At 38.1% G+C, this 27684-nt stretch overlaps 2 protein-coding genes and 1 non-coding gene across 3 annotated transcripts in view; 2 read left to right on the top strand and 1 right to left on the bottom strand.

Annotated features, from left to right (window-relative positions):
- Positions 1-27684, top strand: part of LOC140740362 (uncharacterized) — a 95089-nt gene that overhangs the window by 22968 nt on the left and 44437 nt on the right. Inside the window, exon 2 of the mRNA XM_073069508.1 lies at positions 11884-12659. Coding sequence (XP_072925609.1) covers positions 11884-12555 — 672 coding nt within the window. The 3' untranslated portion in view covers positions 12556-12659. The remainder of the gene's footprint in view (positions 1-11883; positions 12660-27684) is intronic.
- LOC140740428 (small nucleolar RNA U13) lies at positions 17379-17489 on the top strand. The gene has a single exon (XR_012101859.1). It is a non-coding gene; the product is annotated as a small nucleolar RNA U13 (small nucleolar RNA).
- mydgf (myeloid-derived growth factor) overlaps positions 22123-27684 on the bottom strand; it is a 30589-nt gene continuing 25027 nt past the window's right edge. The window contains exons 5-6 of the mRNA XM_073068709.1: positions 23296-23368; positions 22123-23018 (exon numbers count right to left, since the gene is read on the bottom strand). Coding sequence (XP_072924810.1) covers positions 22939-23018; positions 23296-23368 — 153 coding nt within the window. The 3' untranslated portion in view covers positions 22123-22938. The remainder of the gene's footprint in view (positions 23019-23295; positions 23369-27684) is intronic.

Raw genomic sequence — 27684 nt, 5'->3', positions numbered from 1 at the left:
AACAGCTAAAACAAATTGAGGGCTCCTCAAACAAGGAGGTTTGATGTTTCACTCCTGGATATGCAGTCCAGACAAGGGACTACAGAGGTGATCAAAAGCGAGGGCTTGGAGAGATTGAAGTCAGAATTGGACCACTCTCTTACACAGTGGAGACTGTGTCTGATGTCATCTGGAGATGACATATCAACCATTTGAGGAGAGCAGAGTCCATGGTTAGATGAGAAAGATGGCCAGAGCTGTTAGAACCACTTCCTGCAGTCCCAGGGTCAACTCCTACGACCACCATGGAGGAGGCCCAAGAACCTGAAACTTCTCACAGCCAAAGGTCTCACCTGCCAAGCAGAGTGACCCCCTCTCTTCCCCCACCCACCCAACCAGGAAAGTCATTATCCCACAAGATTAAAAAATCCTCCATAATGGTTAAATCTCTAGGCCAGAATGGGACAATTAAAGATTTATTATGCTATGGATGTCTATAGAGTTGTTGCATTACATAGTATACCATATTTTATTTATTTGTGTGTGTTTATGTGTTTGTGTTGAGATGCATTCTATATTGAGTTGGAGTTTATAGCTAAGCAGGCAAAAGTGTTCTGTATTTAATATCTCAGTAATATTGTAAATGTATTATTTGATTAAGCACTCTTTGTTTGTTTACATAATTCACTATGAGTTATACCTGTACGAAGTACGTGAGTGACATACGACATTACACCACCAAGTCAAAAGTCAGTGCCTCACTAAAGTTAAACATATTTTCCTGGGCTGCTGTGTATTTCTTTTGACTAATTTCTGAACTTACAAAACATAACAATTAGGTACACACATACACCTGCTTGTTAATGCAAATATCTAATCAGCCATTCACGTGGTCGCAACTTAATGCATAAAAGCTTCAGACATGGTCAAGAGGTTCAGTTGTTGTTCAGACCAAACATCAGAATGGGGACAAAAGTAACTTTGTCCATGGAATGATTGTTGGTGCCAGACAGGGTGGTTTGAGTATCTCAGAAACTGCTGATCTCCTGGGATTTTAACACTCAATAGTCTCTAGAGTTCAGAGAGAACATTGCAAGAAACAGAAAGCATGCAGCGAACTGCAGTTCCGTGGGTGAAAATGTTTAATTAATGAGAAAGATGAGAGGAGAATGGCCAGACTGGTTCAAGCTAATAGGAAGGCAACAGTAAATCAAATAACCATGTGGTACAGCAGTGTTGTGCAGATGAGCATTTCTGAATGCGCAACACATTGAACATTGAGGTGATGGGCTGCTGCAGCAGAAGATTCACAAACATAAACTCAGTGCCACTGTATTAGAACTAGGAGAACATAGCTACTGAGTGTATGTTGCTGCATAAGGGAAACTGAGTGGTTTACAGCTAAGTAAGGCATTGGATCCCCTAGCTCAGTGTGAAATCTATTGCGGACAGTGATATAGAGGACTGGCAAAGAAGAGTTAGTAAAGAAAGCCATTGATAGTAACACTTAATAATGGTCTAGGTTTCCAATTGCAGAACATATAATCAAGACTTGTAATTAACAGATATCAACCTGAAATGTTCTCTTCCTGGCTTTGTTTTCAAGTTTTATTTTAGATTTAAAATAATAATATTTAAACATTTTTTCTTTATCTAACACAAGTTTGTCATTGCCTTGCCCTTAGCCTCCACTAACCACTGGGCATCTTTGCAACAATGTGATCTGTTCATAATAAGGTGAAGCAGCATTGGTTAAATGGCTACAGGAAGTTGACAGTAGGTCCTCTTATTTTACTTGCTGGCATTCAACTTCAACAGAATCCCTTCTCCACAATCTTGGCAAACATTGAGTGCCTTTGCCATGACGTTTCCTGTTACTTTCTTTACTAAATAGACAGGCAGACATTACAGAAATCTAGTTTGACTCTTAGAGGTTGATCTTTAATGGAATTTTTTAATTTTTTAAATTAAGTGAAATTTGCAGACAAAGTGGCACCACTACAGAAGACAACTATTCAGCAGTTATAACCATATCCTCCTGCAGCTACTTTTGAAATATAAATTTCTGATATTGATATCGAAATAGATTTCTTTAAGTTGAAGCATGGACAACAATATTCTAGTTTTTCCTTATGATATATTTACAAATTGGTTACTTGTTATTTTAAATTTTAACCTATTTGCTACTGAATACACATTCTAAGACTAAACTGAAAAAATGCTACTTTTTTTTCTTGTATTTCTCAACAGTTAATGTATAAAATATGATCATATATTAGAAAAGTTTACAACAAGTTTTATACTGCTTATGATAAAAGCTAGCAGCATTATTTTCAGACTCCTTCATCAATATCCATTAGTAATGTGAGAGAATAGAAACTGGTGTTCTAGATCATAATACATAAGGCATAGGAGCTGAATTAGGCCACTTGGCCCATCGCTGCCATTTGATCATGGCTGATTTATTTTCCCTCTCAATACCTTTATCTTGCCTTCTCCCCTCCCTGTACCTTTGATGCCCTTACTAATCAAGAACTTATCAACCTCTGCTTTAAATATACTTAGTGACTTGGCCTTCAAAACCACCTATGGAAATGAATTCCACAGATTCTATACCTAATGACTCGGCCTACACAACTCCCTATGGGAATGAATTCCCCAGATTCTCCACCCTCTGGATAAAGAAATTCCTCCTCACCTCTGTTCCAAACAGATATTCCAGAAGGCTGTCCTCTCTGGTCCTAGACTTCCCCCACTATTGGAAGCATCCTCTCCATGTCTATTCCATCTTTTTGAGGCCCTTCGTCAGTCAGGGTTGACCATGGATATTGCATCCTAATTGTCTACATGATATGCAAGCCAGGCCAGTACATTATGGAGAGCAAGCTGTGGCCCACGCAGCAGGCTCCCTCTCTCCATGCAGCTGATGAATTCGAGGGAATGGCAGAGACTGATACAGTTTGACACCAGTGACATCATCGGTGTTGCCATTCAGCATTGAGCTCAGTGTAACTCTGTCTTGGCGACTACAGCTCTGGATTGTTCCCTCGGGGTTTACTCCCGAGGCCTTCCCCGTGAGTGGGTACAGCCTCAAGGCAGCAGAGTTTGCCTGCTCCTAGATGAGCTGCCAACCACAGCTGATGAGCCCCATCTGCCCAAAGCAATTGGTTTTAAGGTGCCAGTAGCCCAGCTCCTATCAGTAGAATCCAAGCTTAGTAGCTAAGCCACATGTAAAGGCCAGAAGCTGGACTTAATTGTCAGAAGCTATATGAGACGCACACCATTGGGAGCATTTAATAGGTAGTGGGAGCTTATCCCTCCAATACCTCCCCCAACTATGATCCCCTTAAGGAATCCCACTTTAACTACGCCTTTCAATATTCAGCAGATTTCAATGAGATCTTCCCTCCATTATTCAAAACTCCAGTGAGTGCTGGCCCAGGGCCATAAAACACTCCTCATATGTTGACTCTTTTCATTCCCAGGATCGTTCTTGTGAACCTGCTCAGGAACCTCACCAATGCCAGCATGTTCTTTCTCAGAAATGAGGACCAAATCTGATTACAATACTCCAAATGCGATCTGACCAGTACTAAAGTTTCAGCACTACATCCTTTCTTTAATATTCTAGTGCTTTTGATATGAATGCCAACATTGCATTTACCTTCCTTACTATCAACTCAACCTGCAAGTTAACCGTCAGGGAATCCTACACAAAGACTTACAAGTCTCTGTGCACCCCCAATTTCTGAATTTTCTCCTCATTTAGAAAATAGTCAATGTCTTTACTCCTCTACCAAAGTGCATGACCATACACTTTACTCCACAGTATTCCATTTGTTACTTCTTTGCCTATTCTCCTTATCTGTCACAGTCCTTCTGCAGACTCCCTGCTTCTTCAATACTACCTGCCCCTCGACCTGCCTTTGGATCATCCACAAACTTGGCCACAGAGCTATCAGTTTTGTCATTCAGATCATTAACATATAACAACAAAAATAGCACAAACCCCTGTGCAGCACCACTAGCCACCATCAGCTAACTGGAAAAGTTCCCCTTTGTTACCATTCTTTGCCGTCTCTGTCCATGCTAGTATCTTTCCAATGAGGCAATCGCTCATTGTTAAACTGCACACTGCCTTCACACACCAGTTCTGATGCCTTTCTGCAGCAGGCAGCAACATGGTCCTCATCAAATCCAGCTCCTCCACCAATGAGCAACTTGCTAATGGGGTAGAACTACATTACTTGAAGTTCTTAACGTCCAGTATTGTCTTGTGACCGTAAGACAGATATATAGAAAAGACAATGTCACTTTTGGCTGTCCGCCGAGAGGTTGCTCTGTCTGAGCACGTCGCCATTTATCTAGAAACAGTACTCTTTTCCACTTTTCCACTTTTCTAACATAAGCTCAAGGACAAGAACTATATCTTCCATCTGAGAACTTTGAGATCCCTGAAGTCACTATTGAATTCAGCAATTTCTGTGAACAAGCATTTTATGCTTGTGTCAGAACTAGCCAGTTCAGAAGTAAGGTCATTTAGTTGTAACATTAACTCAGTTTCTCTTTCTCTCTAAGATGTTGTCCGAACATTGAATCTTTCTAGCATCCTCTTTCGCTGTAGTTTTCTCAGGTCCAACATGATTATGTGTTCTCTCTCTACTGCTCCTGTTCACGCACTCCTCTAGGTAGATCAGCTCCCACTCAAAGATGGCAAGAAAATAATTGTGGGATTTGGCAGCTTTTGGTCTCCATCCTGTAACAAGCAATCCTTTGTTCTTTCCACCCTTCCACATACCTGTGACTTGCAACATGCATATTTTCTAAGTGTCTGGTAACATCTGAAAGTCTATCACTTTCTCTTGAATATGGTTAGCAACTGAGTGTCCACGGCCAGTTAGGACAGAGAATTCCAAAGATTCATCACACTTTATTGAAGAAATGTCTTGTTTCAGTCCATGACCCCTGGTTCCAGACACCTCACCCATGGATAACATCTCAAAGTTCAAAAGTTCAAAGTACATTTATTATCAAAGTATGCATACTATATACAACCTTGTTATTTGCCTCCTTACAGACAGCCGTTAAACAAAGAAACCCAACAGAACCCATTAAAAAAGAACATCCAACACCCAATGTGCAGAAAAAATTAAATTTTGCAAATAATAAAAGTAAGCAAATAACATTCAGAAGTGCAGTTCATGAAAGTAAATCCACAGCCACAAAGACAGTCATCACCAGTAGAGCAGCCAGCTGAACACTGTCATGTCCCCCTATTCCTGCCTCGACACCCTGACCATTTCAATCTTGCCCAGCACTTAAATCAGACAGACCTCGGTTCTTTGTTCTCTTCTCAGCCCCAGGCCCCATCATCTTAACTCTGCTTCGCCTTGGTTCTGCCACTTCGAATCAACTCCAAATCCACTCCAACAATGGCCAAACGTGGGCTCATTCCCTGCTCTCGGGCCCAGGCCCCGCCACCTCAATTCACCCCAGACACTCCACATTGCAACCATCCTGCACCTTTGAAACTTCAGTTCACTCCAATAAGTTGCCAAGTTGAACAGGTGGTTCAAAAGCTCAACTCTGAGAAGGAAGTTACAAGCTATCAACAGTAATATTGTTTGCTGCCCGCAAATTGTCACTGTGCTTCACCAGCACCATCTTAAATCAGACCAGTCTACTCTATCAAGGCCCAAAAGAATTTTGTGCATTTCAGTGAGATCACCTCTCATCCTATAAAGTCCTCATGTAACAACCCTGCAGTTAGAGAAATCAATTTGCTGAACAGTCCGATCCTAAGTATATCATTACTTTGGTAGGCAGATAGAACACACCTATAAATATTTTCTAGATATGAACTTGCATATAGGCTACATTTCCTCGAAGCTGTGCACGTGCACACACACATTTTCAACCAGCGCACAAAGGAAATTAATATGCACACAAAAGGTTAGTTACCTAAAATAATGTAGTAATTCATAATTACACTTATTGAAAATAATCTTTTAGCTAAATGTTTCTGTTAACAAGTTAGTCCATTTTTCAAATACCACAATGCACATCACTAATTTACATCACCTCCCCTTTCCTGTTCCGGTTTGTACAGCTGCATCATGGCGGCAGCCATCTTTGGCGGACAGTGTTCATATCGTAAAGTTTACAAAGATCTGTTTCAAATCCTGTAGATAGCTTACTAAGTTTTTATTGAAAAAAATATTGATTCACTAGGTTGAATTCAAAAGAAGCGAAGGGCGTGAAGTGCAAAAGAACTGCAAATTTGCTTAAAGTTGAGTGGCTTAACAAAATAGTAGAAACTGCTACACCGAAAGCTCATGAGGTCATGGACGTTCAGCTACGAGAAGTATTTATGTATGATTCGGAAACTGGAGTTATCTGTTTGTATTGTCATGATCCAAAAGTTGCTGGAGAATTTGCCAGTGGAAAGAAGTGGGATGATATTTGGAAACTTGACTTTTTGAAGCACCATTTGGCAAGTAAATCGCATTTAAGTTCTATTAGTCTAGATCGAGTTTACAAAGAATGGGTAAATGGCAAAGACAGGAGAGAGAAAAAAATAACTGAGTGACTTAAATATGTATGTTATTTTGTTGTTATTCTGTGCAGTTTTATGTCAAATATTTTGTAAACCTACATAAATTGTACCATGTGTGCATTCAGTGTGCACGTACTTTTGTCACAGGAAGATAATTTGCACAACATAAGATTTTTGCACACACTGACTAAAAATTAGAGGGAACATTGCTTATGGGCCTGTATAACTGAAGTGTCTGTCCTCTTGCAATAAGTGCCAACTATTTCCCTTATTTTGCCAGTTGAACTTGCACGTTATTTTTCAACGACTTGATAGAAGCACAGCAATACCATTCAATTTCTCCTATTAAAAAAAATCTTTCTATGTTATATAATCTCTATAATCTCACATTTTTCAACAATATTTTCCACTTGCCATTCATATACTTGGCCTATCTATATCCCTGAAGCCTCTCTACAGCCTATACAATGAATTATCAGTGAATTATACTAACTTGATCCTACCTAATTAATTGAAATAGATTGTTCTCATTTTCTAGGTGTTCGCAGACATCTGTGGCATTAAACACACAGCCTCTCAACCTATAAATAACCTTGCTACTCTTGATATTCATGCTTAGTTCAAATATATAGATTAAAGTCCACATGATTTTCACATAATTCTATAATTTCCTGATTTATGTTGCATCCAACATTATTTTTTCCTATCTGGATGTCTATACGCAACTGCCAATGTTTTCTATCCTATCTTGTTTCACTTTTCACCAGCGAGTTCTACTTGATTTCCTGAACTATGATCCTTTCTTTTTCTGTTATCCCCTTTCTTTAATATCAGGACTGCCCACCACTCTTCTATTTAGTTTATCTCTTACAAAAGTTAAATATCACAACAGATTTCATTCCTAATGTTTGTTTCTCGAGAATGGCTGTTAGATTGTACCCGCCTATGAATGCCACTAATTCACCCACCTGGTTGTAAATGGTATATGTATTTAGACAAAGGGCCTTCAACTTTGTTGCTGTAGCTCTTTATCGTCAGGTTGTGGTGCAAGTCCCTTTGGATATTGTCCAAAACTGATGCACAATAAAGGACCCTATTTTTCCCCCACAATTAAAATTAAGATTGTTGATGTGAGAGAGCTACCTCTACATGGAATCATCACTTTAACAGAGAGTGCTACAGATTAGTTAATATAACAAATGGAAAACTGCCACATTGGTGTATTGGAAGGTGTTTTCCTGAGACTGCTGCACAGTCGAGTAGAAAAGAGTGAGCATTAGTCTGTACCAAGCAGTTTGATGAGGTCTGCAACTTTTCATTCACTTATAAGACCATTGCACTATTCCACCAACTAAAGTAGGGGCGAATTAGACATCATTTATATAATGTGAGTTTCAATGCAAGTACTAAATAATGTTGCCATTATACATTGTCGTCTCTTAATTCATATAGAATTCTGTCCTAGGATTTGCAGGATATTTTCCATTCTAAATCCCCCTCTGAATCCAATGCCAAAGTTGTTTGAAGTTATCTTGAATCAAGTTACTTTCAGCTCACTGTTTGGCATAATCATCATTTTGCAAGTAAGAAGTTCAAAATGAATATGTTGAATGGTGGATGTAAGGCACTACTGAAACAAAACTTATGAAATTTCATAGCACAGACATTCTTCACTGTAAAATACAAAAATGAATTAAAGATGGGTATGGGTGAGATAAAGTCAAAATGCAGTGAGTGCTCATTTAGTAATTAAATTTCTCATATCATATTGCTTATTTAACTAAATTTTGAATATTCAGCGATTTAACAACTATTGAGGTTATGAAACACTTCTACTTCTTTACAAAAGCAGCATGGAATATTGATTAGATTTGAAAACCAGTATATGGAACATTTTAAAACATTTATTATTTCCACAAAGATATTTATTTGATAAGCATTGATGACACATATGGAATTAAGTAAGTTTAATATCTCAGGATAATACATTTTAATGATGTCCTCAAAAGAGTCCATTACTTCTGAAGTTATTTCATTTTATCCTGGGTAAGTTACAAATAGCATTTCAAATTAAAAGAATATCCTTTATATTCATTATCCAACCATCTCAGATTAGGACTTCATTTTGTGCTTAAGGCGTTCAGCATTAACCATTAGTTCCAAACACTTTTCTCACTTTTAATCATCTCTTTTAATAATAAAACACAAGGCTATTGGTCTGATAACATTAAAATTTGCCCATTTATTCAGTTTTCTCAGTAATATTCCTTCATTAATAAAATCATAAAGAATGGTGTACTTTAAAGGAGATTCAGCAACATCACACATTTTCAATTATAATACAACTTTGAGTTGAACATTTATGTTACGACTTGCTCATTTTACAGGGATTTCTATATCTAGCCAAGATCTATATGAACTCAGCCACTAAGTCTTTCTCTGTATTCACCAAGGGGAAGGACAGTGAGTTCAGAGAAGGGTAGTTGAACAATCTGAAGTAGGTCACTATTAAGAAGCAGCAAATGTTAAAAGTCATGAACTGCAGAGGGGTGGATAAATTCAGGGCCTGATAAGATCTATCCCAGGATCTTATGGGAAGTAAGTTCCCTGACAGAGATTTTTGCACCTTCATTATCCACAGTGAGTTGCCAGAAGCATTACGGATAACTAATGTCAGGTAACAACAGTCTAGTGAACCTTACATCAGTGGTAGGGTCTTTGGAGGTGGTAACGAAGAAGAATGACTAAGGCATGGTGTGGACTTTGTCTATCTGTCAGCATGGTTTCTGTAAAGGGAGATCTTGCTTGACAAATCTGTTAGAATTCTTCAAGAAAGTAACAAGCAGGGTGGACAAAGGAGAGGCAGTGAATGGCACTTACTTAGATTTTCAGAAGGCATTTGATAAGTTGCCTCACATGAGGCTGCTTAACAAGATAAAATCCTAAGGTGTTACAGGAAATATATTGGCATTGATAGAGAAATGGCTGACAGGCAGGAAGCAGTGAGTGGGAATTAAGGGGGACTTTTCAGATTGACTGCCCGTAACTAGTGGTGTTCCTCAGGGGTCAGTATTGGGAACGCTACTTTTCACATTGGTTGTCAGTGATTTAGATAGTGGAGTTGATCTTTGCGGCAATGTTTGCAGATAATACAAAGATAGGTGGAGGGGTAGGTAGGGTCGAGGAAGCAATGCGATTGCAGTAGGTCTCAGACAAAGTGGATGGATGGGCAACAAAACGGCAGATGGAATACAGTGTTGGGAAATGTAGGATAATGTATTCTGGTAAAAGGAACAATAGTGCAGGCTATTACCTAAACAGGGAGAAAATTCAAACATCAGCAGTGCAAAGGGACTTAGGAGTGCTTGTGCAAGACTCCCAGAAGGTTAATTCACAGGTTGAATCTGTGGTAAAGAAGGAAAATGTAATGTTGGCATTTATTTCAAGGAAAATAGAGCATAAAAACAAAAAAGATAATACTGAAGCTTTATAAGACACTAGTCAGGCTGCAATTGGAGTATTGTCAACAATTTTGGCCCCTTATCTCAGAAAGGATGTGTTGCCACTGGACAGAGTTCAGAGGAGGTTCATGAGGATGATTCCAGGAATGAAGGAGTTAACGTATGAGGAGCATTTGGCAGCTTTCAGCTTGCACTGTCTGGAATTTAGAAGAATGCGTGGGGATCTCACTGAAAACTTTTGAATGTTGAAAGGACTAGAAAAGGTGGATGTGGAGAGGATGGTGGGAGTATCCAAAACTAGAGGGCATAACCTCAAAATTGAGGGACAACCTTTCAGAACAGAAATAAGGAAGAATGTGAAAGGGCAGCTGCATGGGGTTGAATGGGATCCGGGATCAGCCATGATGGAACGGCAGAGTGGACTCGATGGCCTGAATGGCCTAATTCTGCTCCTATGTCTCATGGTCTTGTATGGACTTTTGTAAGGCATTTGACAAAATCTCTTTGTCTGCTACGCCATTCAATAAACTCATGCAAATCTATCTCAGCACCATGTTCCTGCTACATCAGCATAAATCTTGATTCTCTTAATATTCTGAAATCTATTGACCACTTTGAATCAACTCTATTACTTAGCCTGCAGGGCCCACCTGGATAAAGAATTCCAAAGTTTAAAGAACATTCTTCAGATCAGTCTACTACTTATTCTGAAACGGCTCCTGGTTTTAGACTCCTCATACATGGAAACCATACTCTGCGTTTAGCCTGTCAAGTCTTTGTCAAGCTTTGTACATTTTAATGAGGTCTTCTATTATTCTTCCAAATTCAAAAATAAGTCCCGGTCTCCACAGCTCTCCTCCAATGACCAACCTGCCATCCCTGGAACTAATCTTGCAAATCTTTGCTATAGACCTTTTACGGAAAGTAAAACTTTTCTTATGTGAAAATGTAACTCTAGTGGCTCTTTTTTTAAAATTTAGTTTCTGAATCTGGGTACCTACCTCTTGAACTGGAATACTTGATGATATTTTTCCCAACCTAAACCAAAATCATCACTTCTCCCTGAAACATCCTTCTCAAGCCAATTTGACATGTCCTTCATTATAGCACCTAGTGTCCAATATGTACAATCCATGTACAAAGAATACTTTCTTCCTTCATCATTAATGAACTCTCTACAACCAAATTGTTGCATCACTACTTCTCCCAAGAATAAACAAGAATGTAGCATAAGAAAGAAATAACTAGTTGGAATTGACAGATCTAGTCCACCTATGGTCACGCAAGTGAAAAATCTGCAAGTAACTTTTTATTCTCTTTCTAAAGTTAAGGCACAGTTAACACAGCAGTAGTTGTGACATTAAGCCACACCTATTTTAGGTATGCATCCTGGATGGTCCATCCAATTAGTTGCAGTTATGATTCTGTGCATACTAGTGCAGAGTAACAGCTTGTGCTTGCTTTGATCTCACTTTGGATAGCACTGGGCACACGTTTAGTATTCCTGCTCCTCACCTAGCATCACTGGTTTTAAGGGATAGTGACATATACTGTGATTCCTGAGGTGTCACCAGATCAAATAAGTTTCCAACATGATGAAAAGCAAACTAAGGGTATCTAGAATGGCTATTGAATTAGGTGGAGATACTTAAAAATGGGAGTGGAAAAGGAGAGACGTAACTATTGCCCCAATATAAGTAGTTGGCAGGGAATCAGGAGGAAGTGATGGTCATGAGAGACACAATAAGTTACAGGGAAATAAGTGGGACAATGATAATAATAGAATGCTCTTGAGAGCTGGCATACACCCAGTAGATTGGATGGCTACCTTTTATGTTGTAAGACAATATGCACAGATTGACAATATTTTCCCTTCCTTTCTGACAGGTGGTGGGACAAATAGACCAACTGACCTCTAATCTAAACCTGTGTGATGATACAAATGAAAGTTACAAAAGTGATACCCTTGACAGCAGTTCTAGTGGAGTAACAGTGTCTACTCTGGAGAAATCTAAAGACAGGCCAAAACTGATTACCAGATCTACGGCAACATCAACTGCTATCCTAACGGTGATTCGTAAATCCAAACCCCCACCACCACCCCCAAGGAGGACACCAGTCAGGGTGTTAAATTCAGCAAAGTCATTTTATACAAATAACAATTACAACATAAACGGCACTCTCATGCACAATGGAACACATTCAACTACGGACCATCTGGAGGGCAATTGTGAAAAGTGTAGTGCAAGTTCTGATACTCCAATGTGGGTGCCACAATATCAACTGGAAGATGATGATGAGGCCAAACCATTACCAAACTCTCTTCCCGTTGGCCATTACACCAGCTCCACAAACAAACCTGAACAACCTGTTCAACAGCAAAAAGCATGCAATGTTAATGTATGTGGCTGCTGCATCAGATCACAACTCAATCCCTGCCTTCATCAAAGACCACTGAAAATCTGTAACAGCAACATTTCCACAACAAATGTAACAACAGCATCGCATCCAGAACATCCCCAATCAACAGTCAGGAAGCCTACCTCTACTACAGTTTGAACTGTACATTTGGAAACAATTTCCCCAAACATCAATCAAATGGGATTAAATTATCTGACATCTCGGAGCATTCAATAGAGCAAGACAGAGGAGACCTCAAGAAGGTAAGTAATTCAAATATATTTAAAAACCCCATTCGAAAAGTAATATGTTAATCTGTTATCTCTTAACACAAGCAAGTAATTTAATCCCATTTCAGTTCATAAATTGGTGTTAATACAGCTGAACTATTTCTGACTAGAATGAAAGCAAAAAAAAAGAAATGGAGGGGAGGAGAAGAATTGGCTTTTCCTGCTACATCCAGTACTCTTGGTTGTGTTTGTTACAAAAGTACTTTTTCTTAGTGCATGTGCCTGGAAAGCAACCAACAAGAGGAATTAATGTTAAATATTTACAGGCTACTTAATTGTGGACCACATCTCAGACTAACACATTCCTAACCGCATAAGCACCTTTCCCAACAATTATTGCAATACATAATAAACAAAAACAGCAGCTATATCAAAATTGAAACCCATTGGATAAAATGCACAAATTAAGAATTGGCTGTCACATAAAAAAAAGTATTTTGGTGAATGGCTGTTGCTTAAACTGAAGGGGGATATACATGGACATCTGAAGTAGCATACTGGAAACACTCATGTTTGTAACAATACATTAATGGATTGGAGGGCAAGGAACTTTTTGGAAATTTGTAGATAACTCAACTGGTCAGTGTACTAAACAATAAAGAAATAGTAATTTTCTCAAGACAGATGGATGAGAAGGCATAGGTTATCTGTTGAATCAAGTGGACATAGAGCAGATTAATTCATTTCAACAAAGTGTGCAAAATTTTGATAAGAATATGGAGGCAAGACCAAAAATATTTATAGTGATTGTTGGACACAAAAGAAAAGTAGAAATACAGGCATGGACCTCCAATAAAAGAGGTGCAGACCCACAGGCTGAATAAGCACTGCATTGTGTTGAACTATTGGACAAATTCATAATCCACGAAGAATGTGGCCTCAACTCTCTACACCATATATGTCAAACTCAAGGCCGATGATTATCTTTGGCCCGCGAGATAATATCTAATTACTATTAAAACTGGCCCCAGTAATCGAACCGCCTATGGCGTATGATATGGCTAATGCTGAGTTTATTCAGGTACCAGGTTTTCAGGGTTTTTAGTGTTTATTCGGCAGTCTTCTTCATAAGAAATGGAATTTGTAAAGTGAAACACTTTGTAGTTATAGCAGAGACTGAGACACATGAGAGCAGGCTGAAAAAACGGAGGCAACGAAAGCTGCGTTCGCACGCGTCCGACTGATCCGGCCCGCATGAAGCTGCATTTTGCTCAATCCGGCCCGTGACCTAAAATGAGTTTGACACCCCTGCTCTACACTATCAGTTAAGAGGTCATTAGCTGCTTAGATTTAGTTTTAAAATGTATCGTAAACTATTAATCAAAAATCAATTAGTCTCCTTCATCTGTATAAATCCACTTCATATCAAATCAGAATCATGACACACTACAGCATTGAAACAGGCCTTTTGGCTTATCTAGTCAGTGCTAAACTGTTATTCTGCTTAGTTCCATTGACCCATACCTGGATCATAGCCATCCATACTCCCTCCCAACTATGTACTTATCCAAGCTTCTCTTAAATGTTGCAGTTGAACCTGCATCTACCAGTTTCCCTGGCATCTCATTCCACACTGGCACCATCCTCTGAGTGAAGAAGTTCCCCTTAATTATTTCACCTTTCACCTTTAACCTATGACCTCTAGTTCCAGTCTCAATGCTTGCTTGCATTTACCCTATCTATTCCACTCATAATTTTGTATAACTCTATCAAATCTCCCCTCATTCTCCTATGCTTCAAGGAATAATGTAGTCACCTATTCAATCTTCAGAATCAAAATCAGAATCAGTTTTATCACCAGCATGTGACGTGAGATTTGTTAACTTAGCAGTAGCAGTTCAATGCAATACATAATATAGCAGAGAGAGAAAATAATAATAACAAATAAAATAACATAATAAATAAATACAAACATTTGTAAATCTATTATGTATATTGAATAGATTTTTTAAAATGTGCAAAAACAGAAATACTGTATATTAAAAAAAAGTTTCCCTGTAGTTTCCCTGTTACTCAAGCCCTCAAGATCTGGTAACATTCTTGTAACATTTATTTGCACTCTTTCAATATTATTGATATCTTTCCTATAGGGGGATGGGGGTGACCAGAACTGTACACAATACTATAAGTTTACCCTCAAAGTCTTATACAATTTCAAAATTTCAACTCCTGCACTCAATACTCTAATTGATGAAAGTTCACTTTATGTAAGTCCTACCTTGGTTTGTCCACCGAATGTGTAATGACTCGCATTTATCTGCATTAAATTCCATCTGCCATTTTGCAACCATTTTTCCAGTTGTCCCAGAACACACTGCAAGCTTTGGTGGCTTTCCTTACTGTTCACTAGGTCCCTATCTTGGTGTCATTTTCAAAATGTGCTGATCCAATTTACCACATTATCGTCCAGTTTGTTGGTATAGGTGACAAATAACAATGGACCCAGCACCAGTCCCTGTGTCACATCACTAGCACAGGCCTCCAGTCAGGGAGACAACCATCTACTATCACTCTCCAGCTTCTTCTGTGAAGCTAATGTTGAATCAAATTTACAACCTCATCCTGATTGCCAAGCAACTGAACCTTCTTGACTAGCCTTCCATGCTCAACTTTGTCAAAGCCCTTGCTAAAGTCTGTGTAGACAATCATAAACATGAGAAAATCTGCAAATGCTGGAAATCCAAGCAACCACACAAAATGCTGGTGGAACTCAGAAGGCCAGGCAGCATCTATAGAAAAGTGTAAACAGTCAACATTTCCAGCTGAAACCCTTCATCAGGACTGGTGAAAAAAAGATGAAAAGTCAGAGAGAAGGTGGAGGGAGGGGAGGAGAAATACTAGGTGGTAGGTGATAGGTGAAACCAGGAGAGGGGGAGGGGTGAAGTAAAGAGCTGGGGATGATTGGTGAAGGAGATACAGGGCCGGACAAGGGGGAACCTGATAGGAGAGTTTAAAAGGCCATGGAAGAAAAGGAAGGGGGAGGAGCACCAGAGGAAGGTGATGGGCAGGTAAGTAGGTAATGTGAGAGAGGGAAACAGGAATGGGAAATGGGGGGGGGGGGGCAATTACCAGAAGTTCCAGAAATCGATGTTCATGCCATCAGATTGGAGACTATCCAGATGGGATATAAGGTGTTGGTCGTCCATCCTGAGTGTGGCCTCATCACGGCAGTAGAGAAGGCCATGAACTGACATGTCAAAATGGGAATGGGAAGTAGAATTGAAATAGGTGGCTATCAGGAGATCCCACTTTTTCTAGTGGACGGAGTGTAGGTGCTCCACAAAGCGGTTTCCCAATTTATGTTGGGTCTCACCGATATACAGGGCGCCTCACTGGGAGCACCAGATACAGTAGGTGACCCCAACAGGCTCACACTTGAGTCTTCCTCCCTTCCCCCCATTTTCTTACTCTTAACTTCTCATCATTTTTCTCGAGTCCTGATGAAGGATCTCGACCATAAACGCTGCCTTGCTTGCTCAGTTCCTCCAAGATTTTGTGTGTATTCCATGTAGACAATGTACACTGCCATTCCTTCATTAATATTCCTGGCACCATCTTCAAAAAAAAATACAAAATTGGTTAATTTGAGCTACCACACACAAAGCCATGTTGACAATCACTAATCAGGCCTCCAAATACCTATATATATCCTGTTTCTTAAAGGAACTTCCAATAATTTACCCACTACTGACATCAGACTCACTGGCCTTTAATTCCCTGGGTTATTCTTAGAATCTTTCTTAAGTAACAAAACAATTTAATAATCCTCCATTCACCCGTTACCTCACCTGTGGTTAAGGATGTTTTAAAAAAAACTCTGCCAGGACCCTTACATTTTCTGCACTAGCCTCCCATTAGGTCTGAAGGGATACTCTGAAATGCCCTGAGGTCTTATTCACCCTAATTTGCTTCAAGACAGCAAGCATCTCCTCTTCTATATACAGTCCATGATCTCACTACTATTTTGCTTCAGTTCTATAGACTTAGTGTCCATCTCCCAAGGGAATATAGATGCAAAAATCAATTTAAAATATCCCCATCTCGTTCAGCTCCATGCATAGATGACCATTCAACATACCAGGCATATACTTCCAGCTAAGGTTAATAAGTAGCAGAAATTATTGAAAGCTTCTCAATGTATACCTAATAATAAATTGAGGAAATAAATATAATTAAAGTGACAGTTCCAAACAGAATATAAAGCCTCTAGAAAACAGTCAAATCCAGCAGCCAGACCTGTTTTTCAATTAGATCAAAGGTGTTCTATGCTTCAATTTCAATCATTACAACTTGTTCCATACCTCCTGATACTCTTCCTAACAAAGATCAGTCGGTGTCAAAGTTTACATTGACTCACCATTCACAGCTTTCTGGAAAAAGGCAACTCTGGATTCCACTAGCTTGTGTCTGATAAAGTGGCTTCAGATTTAATTGCTAAAGGGTCTAACTTTAATTTGTAAGGTTTTGGCCTTATGATGCATTCTTTAGCAGACATAATAGGTTCTTTGTAATTACTAAATGGAGTTTCATATTTGTAATTTTAAACAATGTTGTAAACTCAAAACATGAACCATGTTAATCTAACTACTCTTCATAATTTATTCTTTGTTATGTGAAAATTAACACTGTATTCTACCAGGGCCTCTAATTTTCCTGCATATCAGTGCCCATATGGAACTTGCGATCTAACTAAACTTTTGTTTATTGACGTACTATTATTAGGATGAATGGGGATTTCATGCCCATGTGTGAGATGTGCCGCCCTATATACTTGTTACGCGTTGGCACATTACCCTTCTGACTTCACGCCTGTTCTATGGTACCACTTCATAAACTTAAAATTTATGGACAGGAAAGACCAATTCATGAACCAAGTTTGTCCAACACCTTGTCAAACCTTCATAGCTAAATGCTTCCTCCCCATCACCTCCCAACACATATAGCCTGGTAACTTTTTGAGACGCAAGGGCAAAATAATATACTGAAAAATAACCTTACGATTTCCTTTAAAAATCAATACTACTCTAGATCAAAATTTTTAACAAGGATACAATGTACTGTGATGCAAACTTTGTTCCAGGTAAGAAATAGTCCTACTCCCTGTTAAAGTTGAAAATAATAATGCACCCATTATGCCAACCAGAAATGGTCTAATGTTTAACGGCACATTCCCAGGCCTTCCAGTCAACTAAACAAGACAGAAATTGAATAATATTGCACTATTCAGCTACTTAGTCAAATTATAGATTTGTCAAATTATCTTTAAAATTCTTATTGCTCTAAAGTAATCAGAATTAGGTTTATTCAATGCAAGAAATAAAAATTACTGTAAGTTATAAAAGTATACATAAATATTGTGAAAAGAGGAATAATGAGATAATGTTCATGGGCCATTTGTATTATTGTATTATTCATAAAACTAATGGCAGGGGGGTAAAATAAACACAAGAAATTCTGCAGATGTTGTGAATCCAAAGTAATACACACAAAATGCTGGAGGATCTCAGCAGGTCAGACAGCATCTATGAAGAGGAACAAAGAGTCTGCATTTCAGACCATGAAAAAAATAAAGGGCTGAAGGAGGAATCTAATATGACAAGAGTGTGGACCATGGGAGAAAGGGAAGGAGGGGTACCAGAGGGAAGTGATAGGCTGGTGAGGAGAAGGGAAAGGGTAAGAGAGGAACTAGAATGGGGAATGAGAAAGGAGAGAAGGGGGAGAGGGGAGAAAACACCAGAAGTTGAAGAAATCAATTTTCATGCTTGGAATCTCAAAGTCAGAATATGAGATGTTGCTCCTCCAAATGAGTGGCCTCATCATGGCAGTAGAGGAGGCCATGGACCAACATGTCAGAATGGGAGTCATTACTGAAGGAGCAAAAGTGCTAGATGAAGCAGTACCCCAATCTATGTCAGGAATCACCAATGTAGTGGGAGCCAACAAACTTGCAGGGAACTGTTGCCTCACCTGCAAGGACTGCTTAGGGCCCTGAATGCTGTTGAGGGAGGAGCTGAACAGGTGAGCATAGCACTTGTGCTGCTTGCAGAGGTAAATGCCAGCATCTGGTTCTTAAATTTATTCTAAAACCCAAGCAATACAATTTTCTGACTATTGATTCATGGTGTCTAACAATTATTTTCTTTTATTTAGAGATGTAACAGAGTGTACATTTCTACTGAAACAACACAATTTCTTACTAATGTTAACTAGCTTCTCCTTTATAGTCATAATCTTTTGACATGCAATTTCAAGTGAAGCTCAGACTTTTCAGTTGGTTTCGCCACATTATTCCCGAGTCATATTGAGTGTTGCTCTACAAAAATGTGTAAAACTGCATTCTAGATTAACACGTTTTTGCCATTTGAGCTCCACATGCCTAAAGCACTAAAACTTCTTTTAAAATTTTGTTAGACTTTCATCTTAACCCTTGCAGAAATGTTGGTGTCAGCTCTCAACTTGCTGAGCTTAAGTTCTCATCAAAATGAGTAAGCATAGGGTCAGTCCCTGAGGAATCCAAGTTGAACCAATTCATTAATTAAAATGTTATGATTTAAGTTTAGAAGGGATAAGCTACAATATTTAAGCACATAATGTTTAACAGGTTTCCTTCATTCATCATCTTAAAGACTTCTTCAAAAATAATCCAAACAGTTGCATTTTAATCTCTCTGCCCACACAGGTGAGCATTAAACAGCTTCCAGCAGAGCAAATTTCTTTGACATCCTGGGCAAAATTTATCCCTAAACTAACATCAAACAGATTTTTGAATCAATACCATATTGGTGTCCTTAGGAGTTTGCTGGAAACAAATTAGCTGTCATGCTTCCAGCATTATAACAATGACCTTACTTAAATGTAATTTGATGGAAAACATTTTGTAATGACATGAAGGACACCAAATAAACTCAAATCCTTTTTATATTATTAACTCCTTAAATACATTGTGTCATCCCTTGGCACAAGCATTGAGAAACATCTGCATTGTGCCATTAATACTTTATTTTATTATTTACAATCATTTGTAAACAAAACAAAATTAAAAGCACAAGAAACCAAGATGAACAAAAAGATCACTTGCTCTGGATGTGAAATAATCACCACCTTCAACCATTTAGAAGTAGTACTTATGAGCCTTAGTCACAATCCCAACCTTTCCTCAAGCGATAAAGCTCCACAAATAGGTCAGGAAAAAAATGCAGCATTTCAGTTATAATTTTCCAGTAAAATTTATCTTATAGTATAGCCTTTTTTTTTCTTTTCTAAGAACCTGACTATCAGAAATATTAACAGTGGTTTAATTGCTCTACAATACTCAATTCTGAATTATCTGTTCTAAGGAATCTCTAGAAATCAACATGCTTCATTTACAGTTGCAAGAAAAGGTTGTGAACCCTTTGCAATTACCTGGTCTTCTGCATTAATTACTCATACAATGTGGTCTGATCTTCATCTAAGTCACAATAATAGACAAACACAATCTGCCTATACTAATAACACACAAACAATTCTACTTTTCATGTCTTTATTGAACACCTTGTTTAATCATTCACAGCTCAGGCTGGATAAAGTCTCTGAACTCTTGTATTTAATAACTGGTAGAACCTCCATTAACAGCAATAACCTCCACCAAACATTTCCTGTAACTGCTGATCAGACCTGCACAACGGCAAGGAAGAATTTTAGACCATTTCTCCATACAAAATTGTTTCAGTTCATGCCACAGCATCTCAATTGGGTTAACATCTGGACTCAGACTTGGCCATTCCAAAACACAAATGTTCTTCTTCTTAAACCGTTATTGACTTACTCGTGTTTCAGATCATTGCCTTGTTGCATCATCCAACTTCTATTAAGCTTCAGATGGCAGACTGCTACCCTGACATTCTCCTGTAAAGTGTCAATACAATTTTGAATTCATTGTTCTCTCAAGATGTCCAGGCCTGAGGTAGCAAAGCAGCCTCAAACCATGATGCTCCTTCTACCATGCTTCACAGTTGAGATGAGGTTTTGGTGTTGGTGTGCAGTGCCACTTTTCCTCCAAACTGAGCAGTACTGTATGCATTTCTGCTAAAATGTACAATTTTTATCTCATCTGTTCACTGAAGCATTGTGAAACATCTTGGTGGTCATTTGCAAACTTGACACTTGGAGCAATTTTTTTTTGGAGTGCAATAGTTGCCTCCCTGGTATCCTTCCATGAACATTTTTCTTATAGTGGACACCTTAGCAAGTTCTAGAGACTTCTGTAGGTCTTTGCATTCAGTTTTAACAAGAAGTACAATTGTTTGTGTTATTGGTTTAGGCAGATTGTGTGTATCTATTATTGTGACTTAGATGAACATCAGACCAGATTTTATGGGTAGTTAATGCAGCAAACCAGGTAATTGCAAAGCGTTAGCAAACTGTAAGTTCAACTTTACAATTTAAATATTTGTACCACAATGTGCTCTACTATTCTACTGTGCTTAAATTATCAAGGGCTCAATATCCTTCCTGTCAAAGATGTTTGTATTTAAGTCCAGTATTAAACTTCACCACTAACTTATAAGATCACAAATACCAGCTGTATCAGATCACAGTTCTCCATATGAATTATATCCTCCAATTTGATGCCATCTATAAATCTGAAATTGAACTTCTAATTCTAGAGCTCAGATCATTTATGTACATAGCAAACAGGTAGTCTCAGCACTGCAGCTTGTGGAATACTCCCATAGTCTACAACAGTTTTGCACCAGCATATTCTTAATTCTACTTGTTGAATGGCTTGGTTCACACTTCTACAAATAAACTTTATTATAGTAACTTAAAGCCCAGGATCAATTCTCTATTTCAAATTCTCTTTACATCTACTTCTACTCTTGCATTTTCATTCCCAACTTTTAATGAGCAAGCACAATTCATCATGACCATGTTTTTGTTCTAAATTTGACATGCACCACCATAATCACTTATCTTAATAGTATATTTGATTCAACTTTCGTAACCACCTTGCTAGGCTCCCTAGTAAATAAAAAGGCGAATTACTGAATATCTCTTCCATTTTGTTCTTATTCAGCTTTTAGTTTATGTGAAATTCCTTCAACTAAACCTCAATCCTGATATTTCTTCTGTTATTTGAAAATTGCTTCATATTTACCCTCCCACAGTCTCAATTTTCCCAAGTTCTAATTTCCACATTGCCATCCTTTCCCTTGATGCATTTAGTGTTGCCTTTATCTTAGCTTTCAATATTCAATTATTACTGTTCATGTGTTATCATTACTGATTAATTTGTTCTCATTTCTCTTGAACTCCATTGATCACTCTTTCAAATGTTACATTTTTGTCAAGAATCCCTTAACAATTATCCAATTCAATACTTTAAGCTCATATACTGTGCTACAAACACATCAAGTTATTTGACAAATAATAAAATTCAAGCAGTCAGAAAAAGTACAGATGAACTGAAATTAGTAATTTATTCCCCTTGTGGCATAGGTCTATAACAAAACCAAATACAAGGTTAACTGTAGATGATACATTAAGCTTTTACCAAATTATTTGCAATTGATTGTAAAATATAAAGGCATATGGTCCCCATAAACAATTGTTACCTAATATAAAAGTACAGAGGACTTCCAGACATAAGAATCATGTTGCATTTCAACAACAGCACTGTACAGATAAGCTCTATAAGTTAACACCAAGTCAAAGTTCATTCTTACAGTTGTAGACAGGTTTCAGTTTTGGTTTACAAACAGCACCCAGTGTATATTAACTAATCAAATATACCTGCATTAATACAAAAAAAATCAGTGTTGTAAAGATGGGCACACATTATGCTCAGTTTATAATTTTGATATTTAATCAGATTTACAGGATTTAACAAAGGTCCTTGTTACAGTGCAAGACTGAGTGTAGTCTGGCCACAGTTGATCTTCCAAGAGTGCTCTGTTACTTCTTCCCATTTTGCGTTTGAAATGAGACACCCTGATAGGACCAAGGATCTCTTCAAGATTTGAAAGATTAACAAGAACATTTGTCATTTACAAAAGGTCACTTTTAAACCAAAATGTGTTTCATTTAAGATGGTTGATAGAACAGCAAGCAACAGTACACATTAATTCTGCTCTGTCATTAAAAGGAGAAAATCAAAATGAAAAATACAAGGGTGGGGATGAAAATGTTTCCAATAATTGAATTAAGGTAATGAATTTATAGTAATAAAATTTAAGGTTTATTTCAATGGTTACTTATAATGGTCTTCTAATTACAGTTCATCATGTCCTGTGCGAGCAACTATGATAAGCTTGGACAGCTGTGATTTGAAAACTCCATCCTTGTGAGTCACTGCAAAAAGAAAAGCAGACATTACCAACAAAGCAATAATTGAACATTAATACCCTGTCAGAGCTTTATTAATCATGTTTTCTAATATTAATCATGGAGTAGGGTAACATACATGTTAACAAGAAACAATGAAGCTGCTAAAGGAATTCTGCAGTTTATGGAGCCTAAGTTGTTGTTTCAATCATTTTAAAATCAATTGATGAGATGTTGTTCAAAGATACATTCAAGTAAAAGCAATAAAGGAAAAAACCGATTGTGTTTTGTGAGCTATACTAACCAGTATTCTCACTGATCACATATTCATTTTCTTTCAGAGGAACATCACTTCGGCCGTCTACTGCTGCTTGAGACTAGAAAGGAGAGAGAAAAGTGAATTATTAGCAAATCAGAACTGTCGTTCCACCCAAGGGAAATAAGCACTGATAAAACCAAATAAATTCTCCATGAAGCATCAAATACAAGGCATTTTCATCATTGGTAAAGTAAAATATTTCATACAAAAATGGCCCAATGCTTATTTAAAAATATTAAATAGCTAGTATCAACATTGATGATACAAAACATTGTACGTATACATTCATACATGCTTAAAGTAATTTCAACTTCAAAACTGAACATTTGCTAATCTTTCATGATATTATAATTATAAAAGAAATGGAATAATAAAAATCTATGGCATCATAGCTTCCCGTCCCCAAATCAAAACCCATTATTAACTCCATTTTAAAGTGACAAAATTTTTCAGGATTAAGGAAGGAGACCGCCTTCAGAAGTGCTTCCCTTCCTCCAATTAGAAAGGTAATTACACACTACTGGATTCCAGCCTCATTACTCCCTGCCTCTCCTGCTGTGAAATACAGGGAAATGTTCCAGTATCTGATCAGAGCACCCCTGGAAGGAGACCAGTGAGCCAGAAAAACACTGGCAAATTATTACTTAATTCTTGCATACCTCTCTTCCCAATACTTTTCTCTCCCTCCGTAAGTGGAAGGATGCCAGAGAAAGGTTTTTGCACCCAAGATTCTTTGGCAACTCACCATCCTTGGCCATTTTGTGGACAGTTAATCCATGATCCTAAAGTAGTTTTGTAAATTGCAATTCAGACCCATAGAAGAAATACACATAAGTTACACATGACTGTCAAACTATTTTATAAAATAAAATGTTTCAAAATATTTTGGTATTCATCACTGGTGACATTCGAAAGTACTGAGTTTAAACTAACTCTTAAATAGCCTGCACTGGTTTACAAATGCACAAAAAGCATCTTCTGTACAGTGCACCGGGTGTGTGATACAGGTGACAAAATAATCCATCATAGGAAGAGAATAATGGACTATGGATCAGCAATGGAAGGTCACCCTGTTAAATATTCTACTGGTATTGAACATTCATCTAGGAACACATGAAATTGTCACTTACTAAATCATTTACTAAAGCAAAAGAATAGAAGGTACACAAGAAGCAAATGGAACCTAAGTGACATCATATTACCATTTACAACACTGTTCTGTGATTTACACATGCAAATCTTAGTGCTCAAACTACTTTAAGATTGCTTAATGCTCCAGCATTAGTCAGAGTCTGAAGTAATGATAATGTACATTATGAGATGCAGTTTTATTTCCCAGACTCCTCTTATTAAACTTATCTAATAAATTAGTTGGCGGGGTGGAGATGAGTCTTGAAAGGAGGTGTAAGGCACTCCTTCTGCCCACTAGCCTGCATGTCACCCTTGGACAAGGTGCAGCACCTACTTAGCCCCCCACCCCACCCTGATCAGGGTCACATGAAGCCATGGAAGCAGGTGGTGGATGGTCATATGAGCAGCTGGTGCAGATCACAAGTCCTGGTTTATGTAACCACTAATGCCAATCAGACAATTTCTGTAGAGTATCAATAATGGCTGGGGTCACCCATCTTGTAAACACACTACCCAGAAGGTGGCAATGGCAAATCACTTCTGCAAATTAAAAAAAGTGATTTACAAGTTTTTCAGAATGGCTAGGTATTCTAGAAATATGCACAAATTCTTTCAAATTAACAGATCTGCCACTACAGAGGTAGTTTGGGGTTATGAAAATGTATTTAAGTATCTCTACAGAATGCATATAAATGCAGTTTACTTAAAATACACTGAATATCCCCTCAATATTTGACATTCTACTAGAAAATGTTCATTACTGCTTTAGAGTAAGAGGTTATTAAATCTAATCATTATTCAATAGGCAAAATGTGCAGGGGTGTGGATGTTAGAGGACAAGATCAGGCTTTAATGTCTCCCATGATCAAAGAACATGATGACACATAGGAAAAATTCATAAATCTTTAATATCAGAATTTTTGTTTCAATATTTTGCAGAATAGCAAGTTATAATTTATTCTAAACTACACAAAAATCAAGGCCCCTCTGGTCAAGTTCCAATGAGAATGCTGAACCTTAAACATGCAATGTATTATGATACGCATGGTACTTAAAATTTTGCAGAATGATTCTATCACATACTCCCTGGACTCAGCAGAGGCCTGTTACTTTTACAAAATGCACTGCAACAAAATCCTCAATCTCTTCATGGAAAATTCTGTTAGCATTCCATTTGAATGTACTGAAGAAATCAGCTGCACTTACTTTAAAGTTTTTTTTACACTGGATAGTTAATCTTCTGCCAACTGCATCGTGTTAAATATTTAATCTTTTTGAAATCTAAAGATTGCCATCTGACTCTTATTGTGAAAATGTTAATGAAGATAAATGAACAACCAACAGTAACATCCAGTCCAACTGCCACAAAAACAAATTAAATTTATAGGAGTTATAATCTATAAGAAGCAATAGGCTAGTTTGGCTGTGAACATCTAAGGTACATAGAATCATTAACTAGCATCACAACGTAAAATTGTACAATTCAAGTATGTTAGCTGGCAAAGTACCTTGTGCAATACACAAGAAAATTTGAATTTTTAAAATTTAATTTGTGATAGAAATCACAAAGTATCAAGCTCAAAGTTAATTCATTATCAAAGTATCAAAATACCATCCTAAGATTCATTTTCTTGAAGACATTTCAAGAACAAAATAAAATATATAACACCCTGGGAAATTTTTCACTGCTAATGTAGCGTTCTTTCTGTAGAAGCAGTGTTTGGGTTATGGCTAGAGATAACGAGTACTTTGGAATGTGAGCCATTCAGTGATGGGAGGGTGTTTTCATGCCGTGTGATCTGGGTCTTTTGTTCGGCGGGAAATGGAGAGAAGATGCTGAAGCAGAGCCATGACCCACCAAAGGCTGGAGGAACCGAAGCAGGGTCAGCGAGAGGGAAACCACGAGCTCCAACTTGTGCACATTAGATTGTTTCATTAAAATGGGCCGCCTTCTTTTGGTTTTTCTTCACTAACCCTGTAGTCAAATTAAGAATTATAAAGCTAAATTGTTTAATTGTATGTGGCGTACTGTTTGTTATTTCGTGCTACTGATTTGTAACAGGGTAACAAATCACACAGCATCCACACAAACTGGGGTGGACTCGCATCTCAATCTCACCCATTTGGCAGGGCCGGAGATTATCTTCCCTAGACTTACGCAGCTGACAGAACCTGAAGGTTACGAATATAATCAATGGAAAACTACACAAAAGTAAGTGCAAAAGGCAAACTGTGCAAGTACAAAAGTAAAAATACTGTGAACATGAGCAGTAGGAGTCCTAGAAAGTGAGTCCATAGGATGTAGAATCAGTTCAGTGTTGAGGGGAGTGAAGTTATCCTCACTGGTTCAGGAGCCTGATGGTAGAAGGGTAAAAACTGTCCCTGAACCTGGAGGTAAGAATTTCCCGATTTCCTGAAAAATGGGAGTAGATTGTCCCTGCTCCTCTCATTGCCTAACAGTACCTTGACTATCAGTGGGCCTAGTCGCTTAAAAGCACTAGAGTGCCATAGCCTGCCATCACGAACCAGCACTGAACAGGCAACATTAGCTTTCCACGGTGGAGGGTATGCATGGAAAATGACTTTCTTCCCCAAGGGAAAATGAGCAGTTAGAGCATTGAGCCAGAGTAGGCATCTGGACATGCAAATGGAGAAGAGGATTCACTTGAACCTTGTCATTTTGTACAAATTGACTTAGGCCTAGCACCAATAGTACACATACACCAGATTTTTAAACAAGAGATTTACTGGTGTTGAGTGGTGGTACAATTCCACGGGGTTACCGGTAACAAATGTGAGTGTATTAAGTGAGGTGGACATTTGCATCCCCAATGAATTGTAATTTGAACTTTAAGTACCATTAAAGCAGTAGAAGCAGTTATGATTATGGAACGGAGGTTTTTTTAAAATGGCGAGGAGAAACCCTCTCTGAAAAAGGTAAAGTTGACTACCAAGTCATTCAACTTTGGGGACTCCCTGGTATCCCAGTATCTGGAGGTTGTAAGAAACTGATAGAGAAGATGTTGAAGCTGGAAGATGCCTTTTCCACTGATGAGTTTGACATGGGCTGCTTCAAGAGCATTTGCCACACCATCCGGTTACCAGAGGACACTCCGTTCAGATAAAGGTCGTGGCGACTGGCACCTGCAGAGGTGGAGGATGATCGACAGCATTTATGTAAGCTGAAGAAAGCAGGATCATCATGCATAGAGTCCCTATGCATCCCCAATAGTAGTGGCCAGG

Source organism: Hemitrygon akajei, chromosome 16 (genome assembly GCF_048418815.1).
Source record: "Hemitrygon akajei chromosome 16, sHemAka1.3, whole genome shotgun sequence".
Classification (NCBI taxonomy): domain Eukaryota; kingdom Metazoa; phylum Chordata; class Chondrichthyes; order Myliobatiformes; family Dasyatidae; genus Hemitrygon; species Hemitrygon akajei.
Note: the sequence above shows the minus strand (reverse complement) of the source record. Positions and strands in the feature narration are given on the sequence as shown.